Genomic DNA, 24777 nt, shown 5'->3' on the forward strand with positions numbered 1-24777 from the left:
ATATATATATATATATATATATATATATATATGTATACACATTTGTTGAAAAAAAAAAAAAAAAAAAAGCACATTTTTGAATATAAAATATACCACATAGTACAATTTACTGGCCACTTGAAGAATTTTCATAAAACAAAAAGAAATGTAAACTACGTCATTTATAAATACTTTTTTTTAAAAATGAGTTATTAAATTAATTTTAAAAATATAAAGAAAAATAACGGGAGAACAAAATGTAGTATTGTTTATATTCCTTCGCAATATAGGGGATGGATAAGGGGTGCAGAAATATAAAAAAAAGGGGGGGGGTACGCAGACAATCTGGACTAATGGCACATGTGGCTTGGTATGCATGCAGTAGTTACAATGTACCTGTGAACTGAAATGAATATATACATAGGCACGTAAACTTTTGTGCGCATGAAAGTGGTAAGATATGTTCATGAGTTCATATATATATGTCTGTATTTGTGTATGTGTGCGTGTATGTATATATATATATATATATATATGCAAGGATGGATGTATATATATATATATGTATGTATGAATGTACAATAATTGTTCATCAAAAGTTTCGCCAAGAATTATTTGCAGTTATGAATATTTCACTAAGATGATATGGAAAATTCGGCAAACGTAAGCATAAGTAAAAATTTGTAGTTCATGCAATAACTCCTTTTTTTTTTTTTTTTTTTTTTTTATCCTCCCCCCTTTGTTTTTATGTTCTATTTCAGTGTTAGTTCTAGTATTATTAAAGTTTATTGCTCTCTCCCCCCTTTTGTTCTTTCTTTTTTCTTTCTTTTTTTCTTTCTTTCTTAATTTTTTTATTTTTTTTTTTTTATTTCCTCAATCCTTTTCAGACTGACTGAAATACAATTAAGAAAAGGGGGGACTTAAAAGTATGGTGAAAATACGGGAAATGGGGCAAAAAAAAAAAAAAATGATATTATATATTATGCAACTTTTTTTTTTTTTTTTTTTTTCGTTTCCAGTATATTAAATGTTACGAAGATTTTTTCTTCTACCTTTGTAATCGCCTTTGTGTATATGTCTGTGAACAGACCATTGTATGTATGCTTAACTAACATGCACGTACATACATGCGAACGAGAATGTATGCAAACAGACAAACGCAAAAAAGAAGCGAAATATAATTGAAATAAAAGTGAAACAGAAAAGAAACTCACGCTCATATACGAACACAAGAAATATGTGGGATACATGTGCAAGCCTACATCACTCTTCACATACGGTTAAAAAATCAGGAGTATGAAAACGCATGTTACAGAAGCTAGTTCAAGCAAATATACAAGTAATAACACTAACATTTAATAAATAAGTGTGGTTTATGTATGTACCATTTGGTAATGTGTATATGCAAACCTAAACCCTCATAATGCACATGTAAAGGCATGTAACACATACCATTACTAACAAAGGGAATTTATGTATGCATGAATGTAAGTATATGTATATTAAGTTATACAACAAGCTATTGTTAATACTCTCATCTAAGCCAATTGATGGCATAACAACTTTTAAGAAGAAAGGCGATACATACGTAAATAAATGGTAGTTCTTTAAAATGACCATGCGTATTTGCACATTTATATGCATTCAGCACATGGTAAGAATAACGAATATACCATATTACTTATGTATGGCCTTTGCAAATTGTAATTATTTGTTATTTGGTTACAAAGTTAATAAAACAAGAAGTTGGTAAATTTAGATAAGGATGTTCGAAACAAAAATGTTTTTTTCAGATACGGTTAATTATATATGTATTATACTTATGGAGAAAATAACTATTTATAATCCATATATTTTCGTCGTCATGCATTTTTTGGTATACGTTTTATTTTATGTCATGCGTGTTTTTTGCCATTCTTATGCCATTTGTGTTCCTTTTCTTTTCTTTTTTTTTTTTTTTATATATATATATATAAATGTAAACTATTAAAATTAAAGATATAAGGTTGTTATAAAATATGACAAATTTTAAAAAAAAAATTCAGGATTATAATTTTTTATTTTCTATATCTTACAAAGTACATGCACCACCATTATTTGTTACTACTTGATATACATTTTTTCCCTCATCGGGCTACAATATTATACCCCCCGCACCATATATTACTCCTCATCCCATTCTTTGCTATATTAAACTATTGCGCCAAGTTATTGCATCAAATTATGGCATAAATTATGGCATCAAATTATGGCATCAAATTATGGCATCAAATTATGGCATCAAACTACTGCACCCATTTGAACTCACTAAAACTGTGCACCCCCAACTGTTATGCCCAAATCAAGCCTTTTTAAGGATATGTTTGAATTAGGGATTTTTTTAAAAGAAAATATAAAAAAAAACACAACACATTTTTGTGTGTTTTTCTTTTAAGAATTGTTATATATACGCTTCTGCAGTGTTTTCCCATCTACTATTCTTCACGTATTAATAGGCAATACACGTATATATATTTGCATATATATATATATATATTATATACAAATATATATAACTTTTTTTTCCGTTAATTACATTTTGGCGAAATACCATGATATATGTAAAAGCAGGTATAACTATGTTACACGATTGTGTAGTGTAGTGGTAATCCACTGTTTGAGATGATGCTCCCATTTTTTTTTTTTTTTTTTTTTATTCTCCCAATCCCTTTTTTTTTTTATGCATCCTTTTGTTCATTTTTCCTTTTTCTCCAACCTTCCCCTTTGTGCATCCTTGCATCCCAGTACGAATTTTTAAAATGATGAATTATTAACAAAAGCATTATCCATGGAGTTATAGCAATATGAGTTTCAAACAATGGATCAAGGAGAAACAAATGGGAATAATTTACTTAACTTTCATTTGAATAATAAAAATTGTAAATATTTAACTACCCACCTTAACCATATAATAACAATATTGTAATTATTATATATTCAGGTTTGTAAGCCTTTGAATGTGCTGTTAAATTTTTCCATATGTTTTAGAAAATATAATGTTGTGCTTAAACAAATGAGTGAAACCCCCATATTTACTTGGTTTTGACTTTTAATGTATAAAAACTCACCGCATACATATTTACAAACATAGTTCATCATTTGGGAGAGGAAAAGAATGTATCGTAAAATTTTTTCATCTTGAATATACTGTGTTTGCACACATTTCACACGATTCACGCGTGTGATGATAAAATCTTTTTTTTTTTCTTCTTTTCTGTTTTACACATTCTTGCATTTTTTACAAGTTCGAGACCTTTTTTTTTTTTTTTTCTTCTTTTTTTTCACTTATTATTAAACCTCCCCCCTCCCCCCCCCTAGCTTTTGGTGTAAACCATTTTTAAATGAAACATGGCTTCTTAAAAAATGTTCACTGTTACAAAACGAAAGGGAAAAAAAAAAAAAAAAAAAAAAAAGAAGAAGATATGACTTGATGTTCTTTTTTTATCTCTGCCCTATATGTGCTACTTTGAAGGGTAACACATAAAAAAACTTTTTTTTTTTTTTTTTTTTTCCTGTCATAAGTAAAACCAAAGTATGATGCTTTGCAAATTTGCCTGATGTTTTAAAAGTTGCACACGTCGTGCTAGATTTCCAAGGAGTTCAGAGTTTATTGGAACGTATTGCTGTAAGTGTAAACAATAATAACATATTCCTATGTGTAAACCCATTGATGCCTTTTTTTTTTTTTTTTTTTTTTTTCACTTAATTTTTTTTCCCATTTATGGATTCTCCTGGTCGTGTTATTAAACTTGTATTTATGAGGAAAAAAACCCATCTTTCAACTTTATCAGAAACTCGCACCGACTGTGAGGTGGGGAACTATTCTTTGAATTTGCTTATTACATTTTTTGTTATTACGCAAATGAATTTCTTTCGGAAAATATAGCTTAAAAAATTGGAAGAAAAAAAAAAAAAAAAAATAAATAAATAAATAAAATAAACTTCACCCATCTTAAGTACTAACAAAAAGTAGACATCACTGAAGGGAGTTATTTTGGGAACTCATTACGTGGCTCTGTTCTTTTTTTTTTTTTTTTTTTTTTTTTTTTTCGTTTTTCTTTTTTCAACAGAAGCATGTAAACCCTGTTTGCAACAGAATGGACACCAACGTCTGATTATTTTCTCTTCTCTTTTTCTGTTTCTCCCCCAAAGAGTCAAGACTCTTATATAAATATGGTTACCTCAATGGAAACACTACCTTTTACAACACTAAAAAGTATGACCCTATATTAATCCAGTAACATATGAGATGGAAAAAAAATATATTTAGATATATATCATGACCAACAATTTTAAGTTTTTTTCATTGCAATGCTTTTATCACTTTTGTGCAATTTTTTATTTGCTCTTTCAATTATGTAAAAAAGGTATATATTTTTTTTTTTTTTGGGGGTTGTTGTCGGGGTATAAGAAGTTTTAGAAGATATCAATTCACTTTCTTTTTTTGTTGGGATATTACATGGTTGTCTAGTTAATGATTTTTATATGACATTTTTGATAAGTAAAAAAATAAAGTAAATTAAGGAAAAATAACGCAAAATATAGCAAAATATAGCAAAATATGCAAAACAAAGCAAAATATAACAAAATATAACAAAATATAACAAAATAACGAAGCATACATGCATTCGCTGATGATAAGTAGGTGTAGGTAAAAAAGCATGCAGGTAAACCCATTGAAAGATAAAAAAAAAAAAAAAGAAAACAAGCAGTTGATGAAAATATGCTCATAAAATGAACAGTCAAATAAAACAAACGCAAAAATATCCCAAAAGTGTGTGCGTTTACAAGTGATCATGTTAGCATGGTGTGCCAACATCGAATGTAAAGACATTCGCTCATAGTTGCATAATCACAACAAAAAAAAAAAAAAAAAAAGAATATAATCTGAACATGTTGCACCTCTCAGACATGGTTACGCTCCGTATATGTATCATCAAGATATAATTCAGCGGACTTGGTATTAGAAATTGCCATTGTTTTATTGCTCTTTCTCTTTGCATTTAATTGTCTCTTAATTTTGTTTATTATATCATAATAATAAATTACAAAAATTAATAGCAGTATTATAACAGCTATTAAAATACCAATTGCGTACGTTGCTAATGTTCCGTCGAAATTTGCACGTCCATCTGAATCTTTGTTTTCGTCATCAGATTTCTCATTACCATCTAAATCTCCATCTTCATCATATTTGTTTTCATCATTTAAATTCTGTTCATCATTATTTTTTCCTTCATTTTCCATTTCATTTTCGCCATTGTATTGATCTCCTTCTTTCACCTCAAAGTTCTCGTATTGATATTCAACTAAAGCATTTTGATCATATACATTGACACTGTTCTTGTTCATTAATTTATTATATTCATCATCTGTTACTTTGACAACTGAATTAATTATCCTAAAATTCATAGGTAACGGATCATCAGACTCATCCTGTTTTATAGATGAAAAATTTAATGGACTATCTTTATAACGGCTAGTTCTAATATTTGTCTCAGATTTAAAGCTTGGCTCAAAAACGGATTCATTTGAATGTTTATAAATGGCTTTCTCTAAGTTATTTGTATAGGAGGTACCATCATACAAATTACCAAAATTAAGGGGTATTTTGTTACTCATAATTTTAAGGTGCAAGAAACTACTTTCATCATGTTTAGTAGGTGCACTTTTTTCACTTTTTCGTTCCTGAATTTGAATTGTAGATTCATCACGGTTTTTTCCTCCTACTCCTACTCCTCCTACATGAAGGGTTTTCTCCATAAAAATCAAATCATTGTTCTTTATTTTATTCCTCTTTTCCACGTGATCAATATTTTTATAAAGTTGTTCTTCTCCCCCTGTTTTGATATTTATAACTTTCTCATTGTATTCATTTGGAACATTTGCATTGTTTCTTTTCTGTTTCAATTGAATTTCAGTAACATTTTGGGAACTTCCCTCATCTTTCACGCCAAAAATGTCCTCTTCTCTTTTCACGTTTCCTGTTACTTGTATATAATTTAACTTGTTTGAACAATTCAGTTTTTTTATCCTTTTACCTTGCCTATTTTTTTCGTCCTCCACAACATCTGCTTCTATCCTTTTATTTATATCCCCTTCTTCCGCCTTCTCATTTTTTTTCATTTCCTCATTTATTAATTTATCTATTTTGTGATCTTCCGCTTCTTCTTCCTTCTTACTCATTTTTCGTTTTGCACCCGAATCACTTTCGACCCCATCGGCAGTGTCTAATTTACCATCCAATAGTTCACTTCCAGAACCGTACCTTTGCTCACTATTCATAAGGTAACCGTCTTCTCCTCCCTCATATTCTTCTCCTTCGTCTTCTCCTCCCTCATGTTCTTCTCCTTCATCTTCTCCTCCCTCATCTTCTCCTCCCTCATATTCTTCTCCTTCGTCTTCTCCCACCTTGTATTCCTCTTCTTCTTTTTCATAAAACACATTTTCGCTAAACAATTTTCCATCGTTCTCTCCACCTGTACGTTCTTCATTATCTCTAATATAATCATCATCGTTTTCATTATTTCCATTATCCCTTAATATTCTGCTGTTGCCAAAACCCTGAGGCATTCGATCCCAATTTGAGTCATAATAAACCTTTTCACTATTTAACACACATGATTCTAAATTACAATTATTCTCCTTGCTCCCATGAGATGGAATATAAGGAAGAAGGGCAGCACTGTTTTTGTAAAACTCTTTTTCGAAAAGAAAAAAAAATAAAATGAAGAAACAGCATCTGACATTAAAATTATTCATATCTTTTTCTTTTCCTTTTTTTTTCTGTTTTTTTTTTTTTTTTTTTTTTTTTTTTCAAATGGTAATAGTGGTGGAATTATTAATTACCGCCTATAAAGGTGAATTCATTCATATAAAAGAACCATATACACAAAAATTTTTACAAAAAAGGTAAACCTCTATTTTGTCTCCTAGTAAGACATCTAGAAAGGACAATTCTATATTCTGCTTAGAGGGATAGGGAAGGGAGGGAAAAAAATAAAATATATACATATACGTATTGTACATATGTCAATGTAAAGCTTTTTTTTTTTTTTTTTTTTGTTTTCTAAAAGGAGCAACTGCATGGTACATGTTTACGAACTTTTGTGTGAACCTCTGTTGAGATATGCGAGGAAGACGATTCTTTATTTTCATAGTATGTTATTTTTATATACCCCTTCTATTTTGTGTCTTTTATATTTTCTACTTCATCTTTTGGATTTTTTTTTTTTTTTTTTTTTTACCTTACTCCTTTCCTGAACCTACACACTGAGCCAGTTGTGATCCAGAGAACCCCCAGCTATTTAATATTCTAAAGGGAATCTAAAAAAAAAAAAATGAATCAAAGTTGAGAGAACATGTGGTCAAAGAATAGTGAAAAGAGTGAAAAATCGGGAAGAGTATTGAAATGAGGAACAATGGAGAAGCGAAAACGGGGGATGGGAGAAAAAAAAATCAGGTTCAAAATTAAAAAACAAAAATGGTTAGACAAAATTTGTATGTCTCTTCTTCAACAACTTATAATTAAGCTGGTGCAAAAAATGTCTACTAACTTGTCATTCACATAAACAGGCAACAGATGGAGAAAAATCTAATAACACGATTAAGCAAGGATAATTTACGAAAGTATTAGTAAAAAAAGAAATAAGAAATTTTCTATTTTTGTTCCTCCAAATGCGTAGAAGTACACACTTTGAAAATTGCTCTCACTTTCTCTCGTTTTTTCTCTTATTTTTTGCGCCAAATTTTCTCTCCTATTTAAGAATTTTGAGTTACATATACCCATGTGTTAAAAATGTGAAATACATATTTGTTGTATGGTGTTAATTGTTTGACAATACAAGGAAAGGAAATAAAACGAAAAAAATATGATTTAACAAAAATTGTAGGGGTTAACTTTTTAAAGAGCATGAAAAAAAAAAAAAAAAAATGAAGTTATATTTCACAAAAACGAAAAAAATCCGTTTTGCATTCATGCATAGACATTTTTCCAAAATGAGGAGTGTGTTACTATAATTAAGTGTAAAGAGTGTAACTTTAGTTAAATTGTATTTATGAAGAAGATTATTTTATGTGTGTATGAGATCTTCCTTCAGAGTTAAAGAGAATAGGCCAAAACAAGTATGAATGCATAAAAGGTCAATTCTTTTTTTTTTTTTTTTTTTTTTTTTTTTTACTTTTTTTGCGATTAATAAACCTGATCAGTCCATGATGTTGTTTTTTCATTACACATGCAACCCATTTATAGAAGCATCTGCATGCACGTGCATGTGTCTTAATGTATAAAAGAAAACAAGTGGATTTGAAAGTCCCTCCTTTTTCTTTTTTTGCTATCAATATATTCTGTGTTCTTTGCATGTGTTCATTTGACAAAAAAAAAAAAAAAAAAAAAGAGGGTTCTTATTTTCTGTGCCAGTACACTTTTTTTTTTTTTTTTTTTGTCTGATACTACAATTTTCAATTAAAGTTAAAATTTTTTTTTTTTTTTTTTTTTCTATTTGTTCTCCTTTATCAACTATCTGGATATATTCGTGTATGCACATTTTATGTACATTCATGGTTGAGAAGAAATGCATAAAAGTAAGATCTCAGCAAAATGTGAACAAGTGGCAAAAATATACCTACGAATTTCCAAAAAAAGAAGTAGACAAAAAATTTTGTAAAATATTCAAACGGCTTGTTTCTTCAATATTCATAGTAAACACTGTATGCATAATGTTGACTTATTTTTTGAATTTTTTTTTTTTTTTTTTCTCCGTATGTTACGATTAGTCACAGGTATAAAACTCAAACAGAATTGATTCGTTATATGACAACTTTTAAGAAAATAAATTCTACAAAAAAGAAATGGGTAAGTGCCTCTTGTTCAACAAAGTGAAAATTGGCATATAATGTTATCTGTCCCATAATGTGCTCATTCGCCTTGTCTTTTTTTTTTTTTTTTTTTTTTTCTCCTGAACAAGCAAGAAGATAACTTTACACGTAATAATGTCTCGGTTATCCCAATGGTGGTGATTCCCTTAAAAAAACAATTTTAATAATTTTTACAAAAGACAGGATATCAAGCAAAATTTCATTTGTTCCAAATATAAGGTGATGATTAATTCTGCTAATGAACTTGTTAACTCTTTAAATGGACGAAGTGGTTTTTTTTTTTTTTTTTTTTCTCTTGTAAACTGCAAATCCGTACATATATGTGAAAACGTATCAATGGGTATATATTACCTTTTTACAACAGTAAACCCTCCTTCTGACACCACATTGTTGAATTCAGTAGTGCGAATATGTATGCATATAATTGATACAGCGTAAGTATAGACATATATGCGAGTATTATGTGCAACGCCATGCTTGTATGTGCTTTCAAGTATATTCAGGCTTAAACGGAATTTTGCGAGAAAATGGGAAAATAATTCAAAAGAGTTAAAATTTAACAAAGGTGCGAATATAAAAAAAAAAAAAGAGGACATAAATATGAATTAATTTTTCATTAAATCTAGGAGTTATGTGTAGTAACAACAATTTTGAAAAAAGGCACTTGTGTTGAGAATGGAATGTGCTCCACATACAAAGCGCTTCTTTTTTCTTCTTATTTTTTGAAAAATTAATGGGACACTAATTCCTTTGCGTTGCGTCACATTCCGCTGAACTGAACTAAACAAAACTGGACGGAGTTATGTTTTCCTTTTTTTTTTTTTTTTTTTTTTTTTTGCAGTGCAAGAACAAATTGCCTTTTTTTGTGAATTCTCTTCGTTTGCTCTTTAAATGAAAAAATCGAATGACGAAAAAGCAACTTAATGTTATAAATGAAAACACACTGGATGAACAAATGTACAAACAAAATAAAAAAAAAAAAAAAGAGCAATTTTCCCATTTGTGCTAAAGGGCTATAAAAGGATCTCTCTCCCCCCTCTCCACATCCACACTGCTGCAAAAAAAAACACTTGCCATTCTAGTTGTTAGAAAAGTTTCCCCATTTTGGAGTTTCAAAAACTGTTCATTCCTTTTTGTATTTCCCTCGAGACCTTAAAAAAAAAATTTTTATTTCTTTTTTTGTTACTTTTAAAATTCTGTGTTTTATTTATAGATTAAAAATGAGTATTAAATGAGTAAATTTTTTTTTTTTTTTTTTTTTTTTTTTCAATTTTGATCTATGAAGAAATTCAAAGAAAGCTTACACATTTTCTCACCGAAAAATAAAAGGTCAGTTTTTCTTGCTCTGCACATTTGGACTTAAAATGAAAAATGTCATAATTTTTATTATTATCATGTTTATATGTTCTGTGATGATTTTAACACATGTGAAAATGTGCACAGATGCGAGCTGTTCATTTTATATGAACGGTGTTAGTCACCCGAATGAGCATTTCCAAACTTAAGCTCCATTGATGTATGTTTTTTTTTATGCATCATATAAGACATGGTGTACAAGTTTTTTTTTTTTTTTTTTTTACGTTGTGATGATTGTTGTAGCATACGTATTACTCTGTCTAGTTATGTGTATGTATCCCTATCACAATTTCCTTCTGTATAAACTTCTACCTTTTTTTTTTTTTATATTATTATTATTATTTTTTTTTTTTCTTTTCTTCTTTCCTCTCTTCCATGAACTCGAACACACAGATTCAGTGATGATAAGGTAAGCGAAAGCACAAAAAAAGCGATCTATGAACTTGGAAATGAAATAGAAGATAATTTTGACGAAGATGTAGAGAACATAAAATTCAATGCAGATGACATATCATCCTTTTTTGTGAAAAACAACGAATTAGAAAATGAAAAGGAAGTATCAGAAGATTCTAATAACAGAACCCATCAAGTAGGTAATATGGAGAGAAAAGCAGAATACGAAAAAATGGAAATTCTGTTCGATCCAATTACATGTGGACCATACATATGTTGCATGGTGATTTTATCAAAAAAGGAAAATGTAGAAATTGAATTTATTCACCCCAATATATTCGATTTTCATGAAAAGGAGTACTTAAGCCAAAGGGGAAAAAAAAAAAAAAAAGTGAAAATGATAACACCATTTAATGTGTGGAATCGATATAAAGGGGATTGGGTAGGGGATGTGAAATTATTGATCTTAGAAAGAATGTATTTATTTAAAGAAACCACTACGAGAAATATTCTTTGCGACTTTTATAATTATAAATCATGCAAAAATTATCATGAATATAATATTCTTTACTCTGTTAGTGGCAATAGGTATTACATGATATCATTCAATTATTTGCAAGACAACAGATATAAGGAAATCATTATTATTTCTCAGATCCCACATTTTGATTTCATATATGCAAAATTTTTCCCAGTTATGCAATCCTTTGTCGGAATGGATAAGAATGAGAACATATATGAAGAGACAAATATGAGAAAAAATTCAGAAGGTAATATACAAAATAAAGGGGAAACAAAAAACAACTATGAGAAATTAGTAATTTTCTTCGATAATTTGATAAGAAGCAAAGTATTTGAAGAAATGAGATTCATGGATTATTATGTCCATTTATCTAAAGACATAGAAAATATTAACAACATAAAAATGAAAAACATCTTGATATTTTTAAAAGCAGTATTATTGGAAAAAAAAATTGTTATTGTATGTTCAAATAAAGGAAATGGATGTAGGATGTTATTGTTATTTTTATCTTTCATTCCTGATATTATAAATTTTGGATTTAATGTAAAAAGTTATCAAGAAAAGTTTGAAGAGTGGACAAATTTAAGGTTACCTCTAATTTTATTTCATGAAAAATACGTTCTTCTTCTTCATATAAATAACCTTGAATTGTTTAACGAATATACGTATGAAAAAAGTTACTTAATATCAACTAACACTGATAGTGATGTATATAATTATGTGAAGAACAAACTAGATCTTTTATATGACCTTGATAAAGATGAATTAATTGTAAAAAGTGAAAATCTAGTTAATGCTTTAACTTTAACAAAATATGAAAATAATTACTTGAAAAGCATTCATTCGATTTTTCAATCTTTGATTAATTTTTCTTCCTTATTTTTTGAAATGACTAAGCAAAATGGTATCATAATAAGTGGGAATACAGGGACAAATTCTTCCAAAACTTCATCTATTCATAATTCCACAGGTATAGCAATTTCCAGTGTATATCCTAACTGTGATGATAAGTTGGAAAATAATTCTAACACAATCGATGATGTTATCCATTCACATGTGTGTGCATATAAAAATGGTGAGAAGAGGCACTTAGACAGCGTTGGTTATGTGACACATTGTGGTAAGACCAATTCATTTTGTATAAACAAGGAGGTAGAAATTAATATTCTCCAGCATGAAAATAATAAGAGAAATTTGGGCATCAAAAAGGAAAATATGCTAGAGGAAGAAATGACATACGATGAGAAAAACGTTCGTAACAGGAGTAATCAGAATGGTGAGAACAATAATTTCTGTCATGATGAAGGAGAGAGAAAGTGTCATTTGGAAAATGGAAAATTTGATTATCCCAGTGTTGAAGATACATACATAGATGATGAAGATGACATATGTATCATAGACTCAAAATCGATAAACTATAATAAAAAAATGGAACCATTGGATTGCATCGAAAATAATGAAAATATAGAAAGAAAAAAAATTAGTAGCTTGAAAGACAACAGAGAGAATGATAAAGTGCAAGAAAAGTACATTTCTGATTTGAGGAACCACTTTCACATTTATTTTAAGAATTTTTTTTTATTAAGCAAAGAACATTTTGAAGAAGGGAAAAAAGAATTGAGAGAAGAATATGAATTGAATTATAATAATTATTTTCTTGAAATTTGGCAAAAAACAAGAAATTATAATTATTTTATCGAAAAGGATTTTAAAATAAATAAATTTTTAAAAATAGCAGAAGAAAATAACGTCCTGTTTGATAAGGAAAAAATGGAAGATTATAAGTTTGTGGATGATTTATTAATAATTGAAAAAAGGGATCATGTAGAAAGTGAAAGAAATATAGAAAAGAATTTAAAAGATGTTTTATTAATATCATTAAAAGGTTACGTATATGAAGGGACTTTTTCAATTTTAAAAAATTGCAAAGAAGGGTTGGGGAAATTTGTGTATAATATGCACAACATAACGTTTCAAGGGGAGTGGGAAAATGATCAGATAAATGGATCAGGGCATCTGTTATATAATAACAAATTTAAATATTTTGGAAATTTTAAAAATAATTTATTTAGCGGAAATGGATTATTTGTTGATAATTTATTAAACCAGTATGAAGGAGAATTTTTAAATGGCTCATTTAATGGAAATGGAAAGCTTATATTTAATAAAAATACATATATAGGTATTTTTAAAAATAATAACTTAATAGGGAAAGGAAAAATATTACATAAAAATGGTCTTATTTATACAGGAGAAATTAAAAACTTTTTACCACATGGATATGGTTTCTTATCTTACAACAATAATACTGTATTTGAGGGATATTTTGTTCAAGGGAAAAAAAATGGAAATGGATTTTTAACAATAAATCAGAATTCAATGTCTAATGGTGTTTTCTGTATAGAAGGAAAATGGAGTAATGATCAACCTGTCTTAAGGAAAAAGTTTCATATACTTTTTCCAAACAAAGACAAGTATATAGGGAAAATCTATATCTTTTCCCATGCTTGGGAAAAGGTTAACAGCAAATGTCAAAATTTGTGGAATGATCAATATACCATATGTGAAAAGATAAATCAGCAGCTTTTCGAAATGAAAAGATTAATCGAAACTAAAATTGGTCTTATTAATCACTGTGGGAAGAAACCTCCTCCAGTACCAATTTTAGAGGACGTAGAAAAGGGATTTGCAAACATTAGCAATGAGAACAACACTGATCCAACTATGCATCAAAGGAATGTTCTTTTTACTTACTGTGAAAAAAACAATTCAGAAGGTCAAAATTTAGACACTCAAAGCGTAGGAAGTGCAAAGTTAAAATGTAGTGTCAGAAATACAATTTCAACTTCAGTAGAAAATGTAGACAACAAAGTGAAATATTTTTCCCAAGATGAAGATCCAAACCTTGACTTGACAGAACATGGGAAAAAAAAAATGTTAAATGAAAAGCTGGAAAATGCTTTAAAAGCAAAAGAAAGAAAAATATTACGAACTTATTTCGAAATATTAGACAAGTATTGGATATACAATATCGAAAAAAAGTTAGGAAAAAATAAAGATGTTGTTGAATATTTAATGGAAAAAAATATTCTTCTTATTCCACATAGAGAAGGATTAAGTATAATATGTGACAAGAACAAAACAAAAGAAAATTATGATGGAAATTTTTGTTTGGGTCTGAAACATGGATATGGTATATCTGTTTATGATAACATAAATAGATATGAAGGTTACTGGTATAGGGGAATGAAACACGGTCATGGTATTTTATATGAAGGAGATAATATATATTATGGCCACTTTAATTATGATAAATTAATTCAAAAGGAAGAAATTTTGCCTGAACAAGTAAGTAAATTTAAGCCCAAAAAGGAAGACACCTCCAATATGAAGAAGGGAAGAGGTCATTTTTTAATAAATCAGTCCTTCTTTGATTATCGAAGTTTTTTATCCTCCACCGTGTGTCATTACCTTTAGGAAGTAAAAGAAGCGAATGAAATTAATGTGAAGATTTAGTCCAAGTTGGCCTTTTACCCTATGCATGAATGTGTGTGTTCTTAATTCTATAAAGGAAAAAATGAGAAACACACATTATAAAATAGCAGAATGCAGTTAACACACACGAAGTAGTGCACACATCAAACAGTTAAAAAAAAAAAAAAAAAAAAAAAAACCTACTACTTAGCCTTTTTTTTTTTTTTTTTTTGAGTAATTTTTACACAATTACTTCTTTAAAAATGCAATATCTACACCATCATATGTTTATTACTATAACAATTAGTTTAAAAGGTGTTATTAACACATTACAGGGAGATAAGATAAAAATATTGAAAAATGGAAAAAGAAAAAAAAAGAGGTATGAAATGAAAAGGAAAAAAAATGAAGCATGAATAGAAATGGAAAAAAAAAAAAAAGAAGCATGAAATGAAAAAGTACGTAAAAAAAAATTTCCCACAAATCATAGACATTTATATATTATACATTAACATGATGATCTTCTCGTTCCGCGTTTTGTCCCTTAAAATGGTTTCATTATCAGGACAAAAAAAAAAAAAAAAAAAAAAAAAAAAAAAAAAAAAATACATCCCAATTTTGTGAGTATACACTTTTTTTTCTTTTTTTCGTGTCCTTTTTGATCATTTATTAATTCTATTTTTTATGTAGACTTAAATAGATAAAAATAAAATAATTCATTCTTCCATGAAAATTGTTCACACATTTTTTTATTTTTTTTTTAATTTGCAAATGTATGTTATAACTTGTAAAGAAAGGGGGGAGGGGAAAAAAAAAAAAATTGCTATAGATACATAGGTATAAAACTACTATACCCTCATATTACGCACAATATTTCAAACTATTTGTTAAGTCTACAAAATTCATTTGTAAAATTCGTTGCAAAGTCCATCCTTATAATTTTAGTCTTTCATTTGGTTTCATAAAAACTCCTTCAGAATTTCAACAATTTTATCATTGCGCAAGGAATGATATTGATCCAATGTTTTGTCAAACTGCTTATATATTTCCTTTGTTCGATAACTTGGAATTTTCGAATTGATGAATTCTACAACATGTGTATAGCATAAGTGATGGTGTATAAAATTTATGAAGAAAAAAATCATTTTATACAACCTTTTCTTACTCTGATAAATGGAATTATTTTTTTTCCACTCAAGTAAGAATTGGAAAGCTACATAATTTAAGACACTTATGTCGACGTCCTTCGCATTCATATCCACAGTAAAAAATGGAGGATTATTTAGCAAATAAATATAAATTAATAGCCATATGTTAAAAATTACATATGGTGCTATAAAGAATATTAAAAAGTAAAAATATCCAAATATGTAGATAGTTACTCCATATAATGCTAAAAATATGGTAAATATGAATGAATAAAAATCAAAATATATAGGTCCCTTTAAAACTTTCAGAAAATCTTCGTTCAATGATATCAACAAGGACTTTCTTAGTTTTTCTGATGTATATGGTAAAAGAATAAGGGACGAAATGATACTTCCAAAAAAATTATTTAAAAATGAATTTTTAAATAGTAATCCTCTTTTGCATTCATAAACCAAGGAGTACAGACTTGCAAACATGGTTCCCATAGGCAGAGAATATAATATAATGTGAAAAAATACAAATGATGCAATCGAAATTAGTTTATTGCTTTCTATTTCTATGGCTTCAAAATTTTTAGACATTTTTGAAAATAATGTTCCATTTCCATATTTGTTATAGCAATACCATATATGAATTAGAAAAATCGTAATAATTATTATAAAATCTCTTAATAAATACATAATATATCTAAACATCGAGATGTTTATATAATCATTACAAAGTGCTGTGATAGAATTCATTAAATCTATTATGTAGCTCGTGTCTTCTTTTTTCATTATTTCATTTTTAATATTTTCACTTAATAATTTATTTTTCTTCTCTAATTTTAGCGCTTCCTTTAGTCGAACTTCTTTGCAAATATTTTGTGCACATTTTAAATCCCATACTAATCCCAAGCGATAAAAAAATTGAATAACATATTTAGTTGGGTTTATACTAAGAATATAAAAATTTTCGTTCATAGCATAACAATATGGAAAAACATGATGATAATTGTGACATCCTTCTCCTAGTGCTACAATTGAGGTAAAAATGTTGTTTGATGCCTTTATATCATTGTTATAAGGTCTATGTCCAAATGAATGAGAAGCACTGTTAATCGACCATGTTGCATGTAATGTGATAATCCACCTTAATGCTCCTAAAATGAAAAATCCATCCCAAAAATTGTTGTACATAAAATACGAATATATTCCAGGTATAATAAAGCAAATGAATATGTTAAAATATGGATCCAATTTATGTTGTAACAGAAGAAGCGGGTTCTGTAATAAATCATCAATATATATTTCTTTCTCCTTTTCTTTCACATATTTTGTCTTCTGGTATAATAACCATCCAACATGACTATAAAAAAAACCGTATCTTATATTATGTGGGTCATACTTTGTATCACTATATTTATGGTGTAAACGGTGGTTTCGGGACCACGTTATTACACTGCCTTGATTTGCAAAGCTATTCAAAATTAGGAATAAAACTTGTACAAAGGTACTTGCTTTAAATGCTCGATGTGACCACAGGCGATGTGCACCGAATGTTATTCCAAATCCGTTTATCAAGTAAAATATTATACACTGCGAAAATTTGGGGGTGGTGGTGATGGCATGCAAAGGAATGAGAGAGGGAAATTGTCAATGAGGGAACTGAAGCGGAGTAAATGTAAACCATTGCTCTCGAAATGGATAAGGTGAATTGTATCATTTTGAAAAAGAAAATAAACTAATACGAAATGAAGGAAAAAAAAAAAAAAAAAAAAGTTGCACATGAATACGTAATAAGCTAACCTGAGCAAGCAAGGACCTCCCATACTGATGGTAATACAATTTAATCACGCCAATTATACCAAATATATGAAAAAACAAAATGAAAGAAAATAAAGAAGATCTGAACTGCTTATGATATGTATATATATAATTAACGAAAGCTATGTATGCATAATATACATGGAATATGATAGAAAAGACTGCAAATTTCTGAATTAATTTTGAGTTATTATCCGTGGAGTATAACAATTTTGTAAAAAATAGGCTTAACGAGATCATATGAACAATGCTAATTGCGTGGGTAATTCTTTTAAATAACTTTATATTTGAATTGTTTTGATAAAAATTGGTTGCTAACGAAATCAGGCTTTTACTCAACTGCAGTGTTAAATACATCTTTATGAACATAATGTTGTGATTAAACTTCCAGAAAAAAAAATAGAAGAATGTGTAAAATGTTTGTGAAAAAAAAGCATAAATCCAGGAGATGTTTAATTTGGATTTATCTTTTTTTTTCTGAGAATCAAGTGAAATTTTTTTTTTCATATATTCCTCTTCTTCTTTTTCTTTTTTCTGAATTTCGTCTATAGTTTCTTTTTCTTTTAATATTCCTTCATTTTCCTTTATACTTTCTTTGTTATTTAAAATTTTATTTGCCAATTTTCCCAAATGTTTCGATGTATCTCCTATTAATTCGTATTCATTTCTGTATTCTTTTTCATTTTCTTTGCTAATTTCATATCTGTGGACTATTTTGTTTTCTTCAATTTCAGACTTTTCATTTTGTTTGTCATTTTTTGCGTGAATGAATTCTAAAAAACTACACAGCTGTAAAATGTTGTACACATGAAGGAAATTAATTCCTAGTGATATATTTAGGTCTAAGTATTTCAAACTTAATAAGGATATCACAGTAACCAAAAGGTTTTTTAAAATTTTTATAAAGTGCAGGAATTTATCGGTGAAACATTTTCTCAAAAAATAACAGGAAACCAAAAAAACTACGTATGTTATATAAATGACTCCTACATGTTCAATATTCAAATGCCCTTCGCGAAATACCTCTAACATACTTTCTGCAATTTCAATAAAATTTGTTGTTTTGTTCTTCGTCGTGTAGCACATGGATTCCTTTCAATATATTTTTCAGCCTGGACAATTTTCACAATTTAAAAATATAATGTTACACTTAACTGTGTTGTGTACATTTATGTGTAAATGTGTACACTCGTTATTTTATTAAAGAGAAGTAATGCATAATTTTTTTTTTTTTTTTTTTTTTTGTTTATCCTTTTTGTAGTAAACGTTTATATATATCTATATATGAGTTAATTTATTTTTTGTGTGTTATATATTCATATATATATATATATATGTATAACATGTTATATATATGTTTTCTGAATTTTTTTACTTTGAGTGATGTTTGTTGTTAAAATGGAAGAATAGCCCTTCTTAGCAGTTACATGCATAAGTGTAGCATATATATGTGCGTTCCATAACCATATGTAAAATTATATTTGTTCCATTTTATGACATTACTTTTAATTTATAAAGTTACACTTTTTTTTTTCTTTTTTGTTATTAAATTTTGCGAACTACAATTGCTTTTTTTACTTAATTTTAAATAAAAAAATAAAATAAATAAATTACACTTTTTCGAGTAAACAAGGCTCTTAAATATTTTATATGTAAAGAAAATGTATAACATATAATTCTTACAAGTCATTTTTATATGTACATTTATATATATGTGTGTATATATATGTGGTTTCCTAAAGCATACTGTTGCATGCTGCACAATCCTATTAATGTTACAACGTATGATATGTGGATTATTTGGGATCGAACGGACCAAGGATTTTACAATTTTTATATTTTTTTAAATGTTTCGTGAAACTCGCTTAATTCCATTCATCGTGTTTCATAGGAATTTATGTTTATGTTTAAGCTTATGCTTATATTTATGTTTGCTTTTGTGTTTATTTTTGTTTTTTTTAGCCTTAATATTTTGTCAGTTACAAAAAAAAAAGTTGATTCCAGAGTTTATTTCAGTCTTCATAAATCAGTGTGTATATTCAATTTCGTTCGAGAACAGTGCTATGCATATATATATATATATATATATATATATATATATATATGTATTTATATGTATATATATATTTTTTTATACAACATTACACATGTGTATCTCACATTCATAAAGCTTTGCTAAATACAAGAAAAAGGAAAACACATGCACATATTCTCTTTTCACGAATTGTGGTTTTTACTTATTCACCATAACAAATAAGTCATGAACTCGACACGATACCACCAAAAAGACAAAAAATAAGAAAACGTAGATCCTCTTGCGCATTTGTTTTTTCATCACAAGTATATATGCACTTACAATAATGGTACAGTGTAACTCGAAAAGATAATTCTTGCATAAAAATGTGTTTTCTTTCAAAATACGTTTTCTACAAAAATATCGTAATAAAAAATGGAGATTTAATCTCTTTTGAAGAGGAAACAATTTTCTTTTTTATCCCACTTTAAGGGTTTGTGCATGCCTGATCCAATGGCATTTTTTTTTTTTTTTTTTTTTTTTTTTTACACGCTTATTTACAAACGTAAATATTTTTTTCGATATCTAACGAATAGGCGAAGACAAATGTTAACATCAATGAAATTAACTCATTTGCTTAAGTAGTGCCTCAAATTAAAAAGGAAAACACAAAAAATAAAGAAAAAAAAAAAAGAAAAAAGAAAAACTAAACAAAGGTAAACAAAGGAAATAAAAAGAAATTTGTCTTACAAAGCAACAGGCATAGCTATGGGTGAAATATAAAAGGAAATGTACTTATATAACAACAAAAAAAACAATTGTGCAATTTTAAGGAATAGCTTTCTCTTTTAATTCCTTTATTTCACTAATTAACTGATCTATGACCTTTTGTCTTAGATTCATTGTTTCTCGAAGTTCTTTCACAGTATTCGAATGTTCTTTATACATTAAAAATAAAGCATCATTTATTTTTTCATTTTCATTTAAAACAAAATTATTTAATTCATAACTTTTGTTCAAATCAACATGTAAGTTATATACTGAATTAGGCAAAGGGGTAATGTCTCCTAAAAAATCGCCCCCCAACGATATATTATTTTTTCCTTTTTTGCCTATAATTCGTTGAGAAAAAAAAAAAGAAAAACAAATAGTGTGAATCGTATGCACGCTTTTGTTTTGTTCTATTTTGTTTTGTTCTATTTTGTTTCGTTTTGTTTTGTTTCGTTTTGTTTTGCTTTGTTTCGTTTTTTCTTGTTTCGCTTTGCTTCGTTTTTTCTTGTTTCGCTTTGCTTCGTTTCTTTTCACAATGCAACTTGAAGTGGTCATATAGTAGCAAAAAATTTGCAATAAGGTGTTGCACGCGTAAAGGAGTAAAAGTGTGATGTGGACAATTAAAGATTATATATTTCTTATTTTACCTTTATTTTTCAATTTCGATTTTCCATAGCTTTTACAACTTAGTAAAGCTAAAAAGAGAGTTATGAAAAGAACTATTTTCATTTTGACTTCCTTATATACTAATAGATAAAAGAAGGAGAAAAAAAAAAAAAAAAAAAAAAAAAAGGAAATTATAATTATATATATTTGATATAAAAAAACAATTTGCAAATATTTATTTATTTTATAAGATATGTCACTACTATAATGTCTTCTCTTTCAAAAAGGTAAAAATGGTTAAAGAAATATTTTGTTTTTCATTTTTACGCTTCAAATGAGGATATGTATATATACGAATGTAATATTGGGGGATATAATATAGTGTTTATATTTAGTACAAAAATTAAGACTTTGCTGTATTAGTAAAATTCGTGTTCCACGTAATTAACACGTGTCCGTTTTGCGCCAAGAGGGTATGGGGTATTTTTTTCTGTAGGTTAATGTGTATATATTTTTTTTACTTGTGTTTTTTATACATGCACAATATATATAAGCACATTCCCATTTACTTACAATTACTAACATGCTAAAAATGACCTTTGAACTTTTATGAAGGAGAAACAATTTTTCCCTTATATTAAACACTTTCCTCTGAACAGAAAATTGTAGTCAATTGTCATATATGTGCATTGCATCAAGTTCTGTTGCTTATATACATTTATTTATCATAAAGAGGCAAAAATAACTTTGTGGTATGGCACATGGCGTAATTAATTTTGCTCATTCCCTGACACAGCAAAAATCATTAAATAAAATAACCCTTTAAGTTTTGTATGCATAATTGCAATCTTAGAACTTTAACCAATATAATATAGTGAAACAAAAAAATAAATTACATAAAAAAAAAAAAAACATATGCATAGTAAATAATATAATTTCATATATGTTAAGTCAGCCCAAGTATATATCCATGTTTGGTTGCTCAAATGAACTTTTGAAAAAAAAAAAAAAAAAAAAAATACATAATGTACGTAGTAGAAACAAATACAACTTAGCATCCTTTTTAATACCTCTTGTTCATATGTCAAACAAATTTTATGCGTCAATATATATATATATATATATATATATATATATATATATATATACATAAAAAAAAAAAAATTTCATTTTTGTCATTTATTATTTTTCTTCCATTTTTGGTATGAAACTTTTTTAAGCTAGTTTTCCTTTTATTTATTTTTGTTTTTTTACAGACCAAAATTGCATAGCATTAAATTTTAAAACATAAAAAAAAAACTATGTAAAAATAAAAATATAAAAAAAAAAAATAATAATAAAATAAAAGGAACAATTCTTAACGCAAAATTAAGATATTAAACTTGAGATTTTTTTGTAAATTTTGTCATATTTGTCTTCTTTTAAAAGAACATTGACCATATATATAAGATAAATATAAGTTTTACATTGTTATTAGCGCACATATATGTATTTATAAATATATACAATAAATATATATATATATATTCTTGCAATCGTCCCATCGTTATATGCTACCCGAAAATGAAAGTATATAAAGACGTTTTTACAAACGATGAAGTATGCTCAGATTCATACAATCAAGAACACCCATTTGGAAATGCAGATTTTGGTGAAATTGCTTTTGAAGTAAAATCAAATAAAAGAATAAAAGGGAATGATGATTATGGTATTGCTGACAATAGTGAAGAGGCAGTAGATGGAATGGGTGCTGATGTAGAACAAGTTATTGATATTGTTGACTCCTTTCAATTAACATCAACTTCTTTGAGTAAAAAAGAATATAGTGTTTATATAAAGAATTATATGCAAAAGATTCTTAAATATTTAGAAGAAAAAAAGGCTGATCGCGTAGAAATTTTTAAATCGAAAGCTCAACCACTAATTAAACATATTTTAACCAATTTTGATGACTTTGAATTTTACATGGGAGAATCTCTTGATATGGATGCCGGCTTGATTTATTCATATTATAAAGGTGAGGAAGTTACTCCACGTTTTGTTTATATCACAGATGGATTATACGAAGAAAAGTATTAAAAAAGTGTTATAACTCAGGGGAACATACTTATAAAAACGCATAAAAGAATAAACAGACATAAATATACATTTATATAGGTCTATAGAAATAAATGAATGGATATTTCTTCAATTTATAATTACAACATGTGAGACTTTTTGCAAGGAACATTTTTGGCACCCATTTGATTACTTTTTATTTTCAATGCTACATTTACTCATAATATACATCTGCATTAACATATGAAAATACATATAATTTTTCAATAAGAGAGTACTCTTTAAATTCATGCATGAACATATTGTAACCCGTACAACTGTTATGAAAAAAATGAAGGGAATTAGCATTTCACTTTTTACTTTTTTTTTTTTTTTTTTTTGCCATTTTTGAGAAAACATACGTGCTACAATGTCTTCAAACGAAAGTATAGAAGATTTTAGCCATACAACATTTTAAAAGAAATTTATAGTTACAAATTAGAAGTAAAAAAGATTATATAGAGAACTATATAAAATGTTGTACGCACCACGTTTTATACATGTTCTACATTTAATAATTAAATAATTTCTTTAAAATATATGTAGTAACACATACCCAACTTCGTTTTTCCATTAGTTTACTTTAAATTTATTATACAAATGTATTCACATATAATTCTAAAAATTAACGATTTTTGCGCAGTTCATAATGTTTCTTCGAAAAGGCGAATCAAGTGCATTTTAAAATGGACTATATCATTTTATCGTTCCATTTATACACGTTTATAAATGTGTTATATTGTTTAAATTCGTGTAACTATAGTATATAATGCATTTGTTTTCCTCTAAACGGTAAAAAAAAAAAAAATTAAAAAAAAAGTTTCTAATTCATGTGAATGACCATTTTCAATTAGCTTTGCATCAGCATCATATTTTTATTCTCCCTATGGCAAAAAATAACATAGACATATATATACTGCACACGGTTTTATACTAAATAAAACCCTAATATTATGCAAAAAAACTAGAATTTCAAAATATAATCATATTTAATTAAAATGTTTCTATACATTTGGTTCTTTTGATTATTAAGTGTTTTCCTGTTTTTTATATAAAAGGGTAAAATATTTTATACATGTTGTAAATTTTCAACCTTTGCCTCAATATCAACAAGTAGCAACTTACAGGTATGCTTAAAAAAATAGCCTAATATTTATTTCTGTTTTCACCGTGCCTCATAATGTAAATACCATCACCTAAGAAACGATTTTTGTTTTTGCTGTTTTGTTTAAACAGATAAAAAAAAAAAAAAAATCATCGTCTTTTTCTGGAAAACATAATATATTTTTTTAAATTATAATATATGTCTTTTCCTTTTTGCAGAACTTATTTTCATGTTTTTTTTCCCTTCATATGTAGTGTGGAACTATGCTTGCACATATATATACCAATGGGGAAGAACATATTTGGTTAATTGCCTTTTATTAATTTAGGTAAAAAGTGCTTAATGTGATTTTATATGTTTACAAAAAAGGCACCGGGGGAGTATATATAGTATGTGTATTTAAGAGATATATAACAGTGTAAAACATCAATTTTTTTTTTTTTTTTTTTTTTTTTTTTCATCTCTTTTCCTTTACAAATTGGTATGAAAACTCAATCGTATTATGGCGATATATATATTTTACCCTTTGTTTGGTTTCTTAAATCTTTCATTTGTAATTATATTTAAATCCGCATTTCATAAAATGATT

The 24777-nt window shown here is 27.5% G+C and overlaps 5 protein-coding genes across 5 annotated transcripts; 2 read left to right on the forward strand and 3 right to left on the reverse strand.

The window, feature by feature from the left end:
• Positions 1-4923: 4923 nt before the first annotated feature.
• PGO_102010 (hypothetical protein, conserved) lies at positions 4924-6780 on the reverse strand (the record flags this gene model as incomplete). The annotated part of the gene is made up of 1 exon (XM_028688231.1): positions 4924-6780. The coding sequence occupies one exon, from the start codon at positions 6778-6780 to the stop codon at positions 4924-4926; it is 1857 nt and encodes a 618-aa protein (XP_028544032.1).
• Positions 6781-10174: 3394 nt separating this feature from the next.
• PGO_102020 (hypothetical protein, conserved) lies at positions 10175-14644 on the forward strand (the record flags this gene model as incomplete). Its single annotated transcript, XM_028688232.1, has 2 exons — positions 10175-10224; positions 10651-14644. 2 exons carry the CDS (start codon positions 10175-10177, stop codon positions 14642-14644), a joined length of 4044 nt encoding a protein of 1347 aa, XP_028544033.1.
• A 956-nt stretch (positions 14645-15600) lies between these two features.
• Positions 15601-18627, reverse strand: PGO_102030 (stearoyl-CoA desaturase (acyl-CoA desaturase, faty acid desaturase); the record flags this gene model as incomplete). The annotated part of the gene is made up of 2 exons (XM_028688233.1): positions 15601-17367; positions 17578-18627. 2 exons carry the CDS (start codon positions 18625-18627, stop codon positions 15601-15603), a joined length of 2817 nt encoding a protein of 938 aa, XP_028544034.1.
• Positions 18628-20437: 1810 nt separating this feature from the next.
• Positions 20438-21109, reverse strand: PGO_102040 (hypothetical protein, conserved; the record flags this gene model as incomplete). The annotated part of the gene is made up of 2 exons (XM_028688234.1): positions 20438-20721; positions 21028-21109. 2 exons carry the CDS (start codon positions 21107-21109, stop codon positions 20438-20440), a joined length of 366 nt encoding a protein of 121 aa, XP_028544035.1.
• Positions 21110-22549: 1440 nt separating this feature from the next.
• On the forward strand, positions 22550-23065 carry PGO_102050 (translationally controlled tumor protein; the record flags this gene model as incomplete). Its single annotated transcript, XM_028688235.1, has 1 exon — positions 22550-23065. One exon carries the CDS (start codon positions 22550-22552, stop codon positions 23063-23065), a length of 516 nt encoding a protein of 171 aa, XP_028544036.1.
• Positions 23066-24777: the final 1712 nt, after the last annotated feature.

The sequence above is a fragment of the Plasmodium gonderi genome (genome assembly GCF_002157705.1).
Source record: "Plasmodium gonderi DNA, contig: Chr10, whole genome shotgun sequence".
NCBI classification, from domain to species: Eukaryota; Apicomplexa; class Aconoidasida; order Haemosporida; family Plasmodiidae; genus Plasmodium; species Plasmodium gonderi.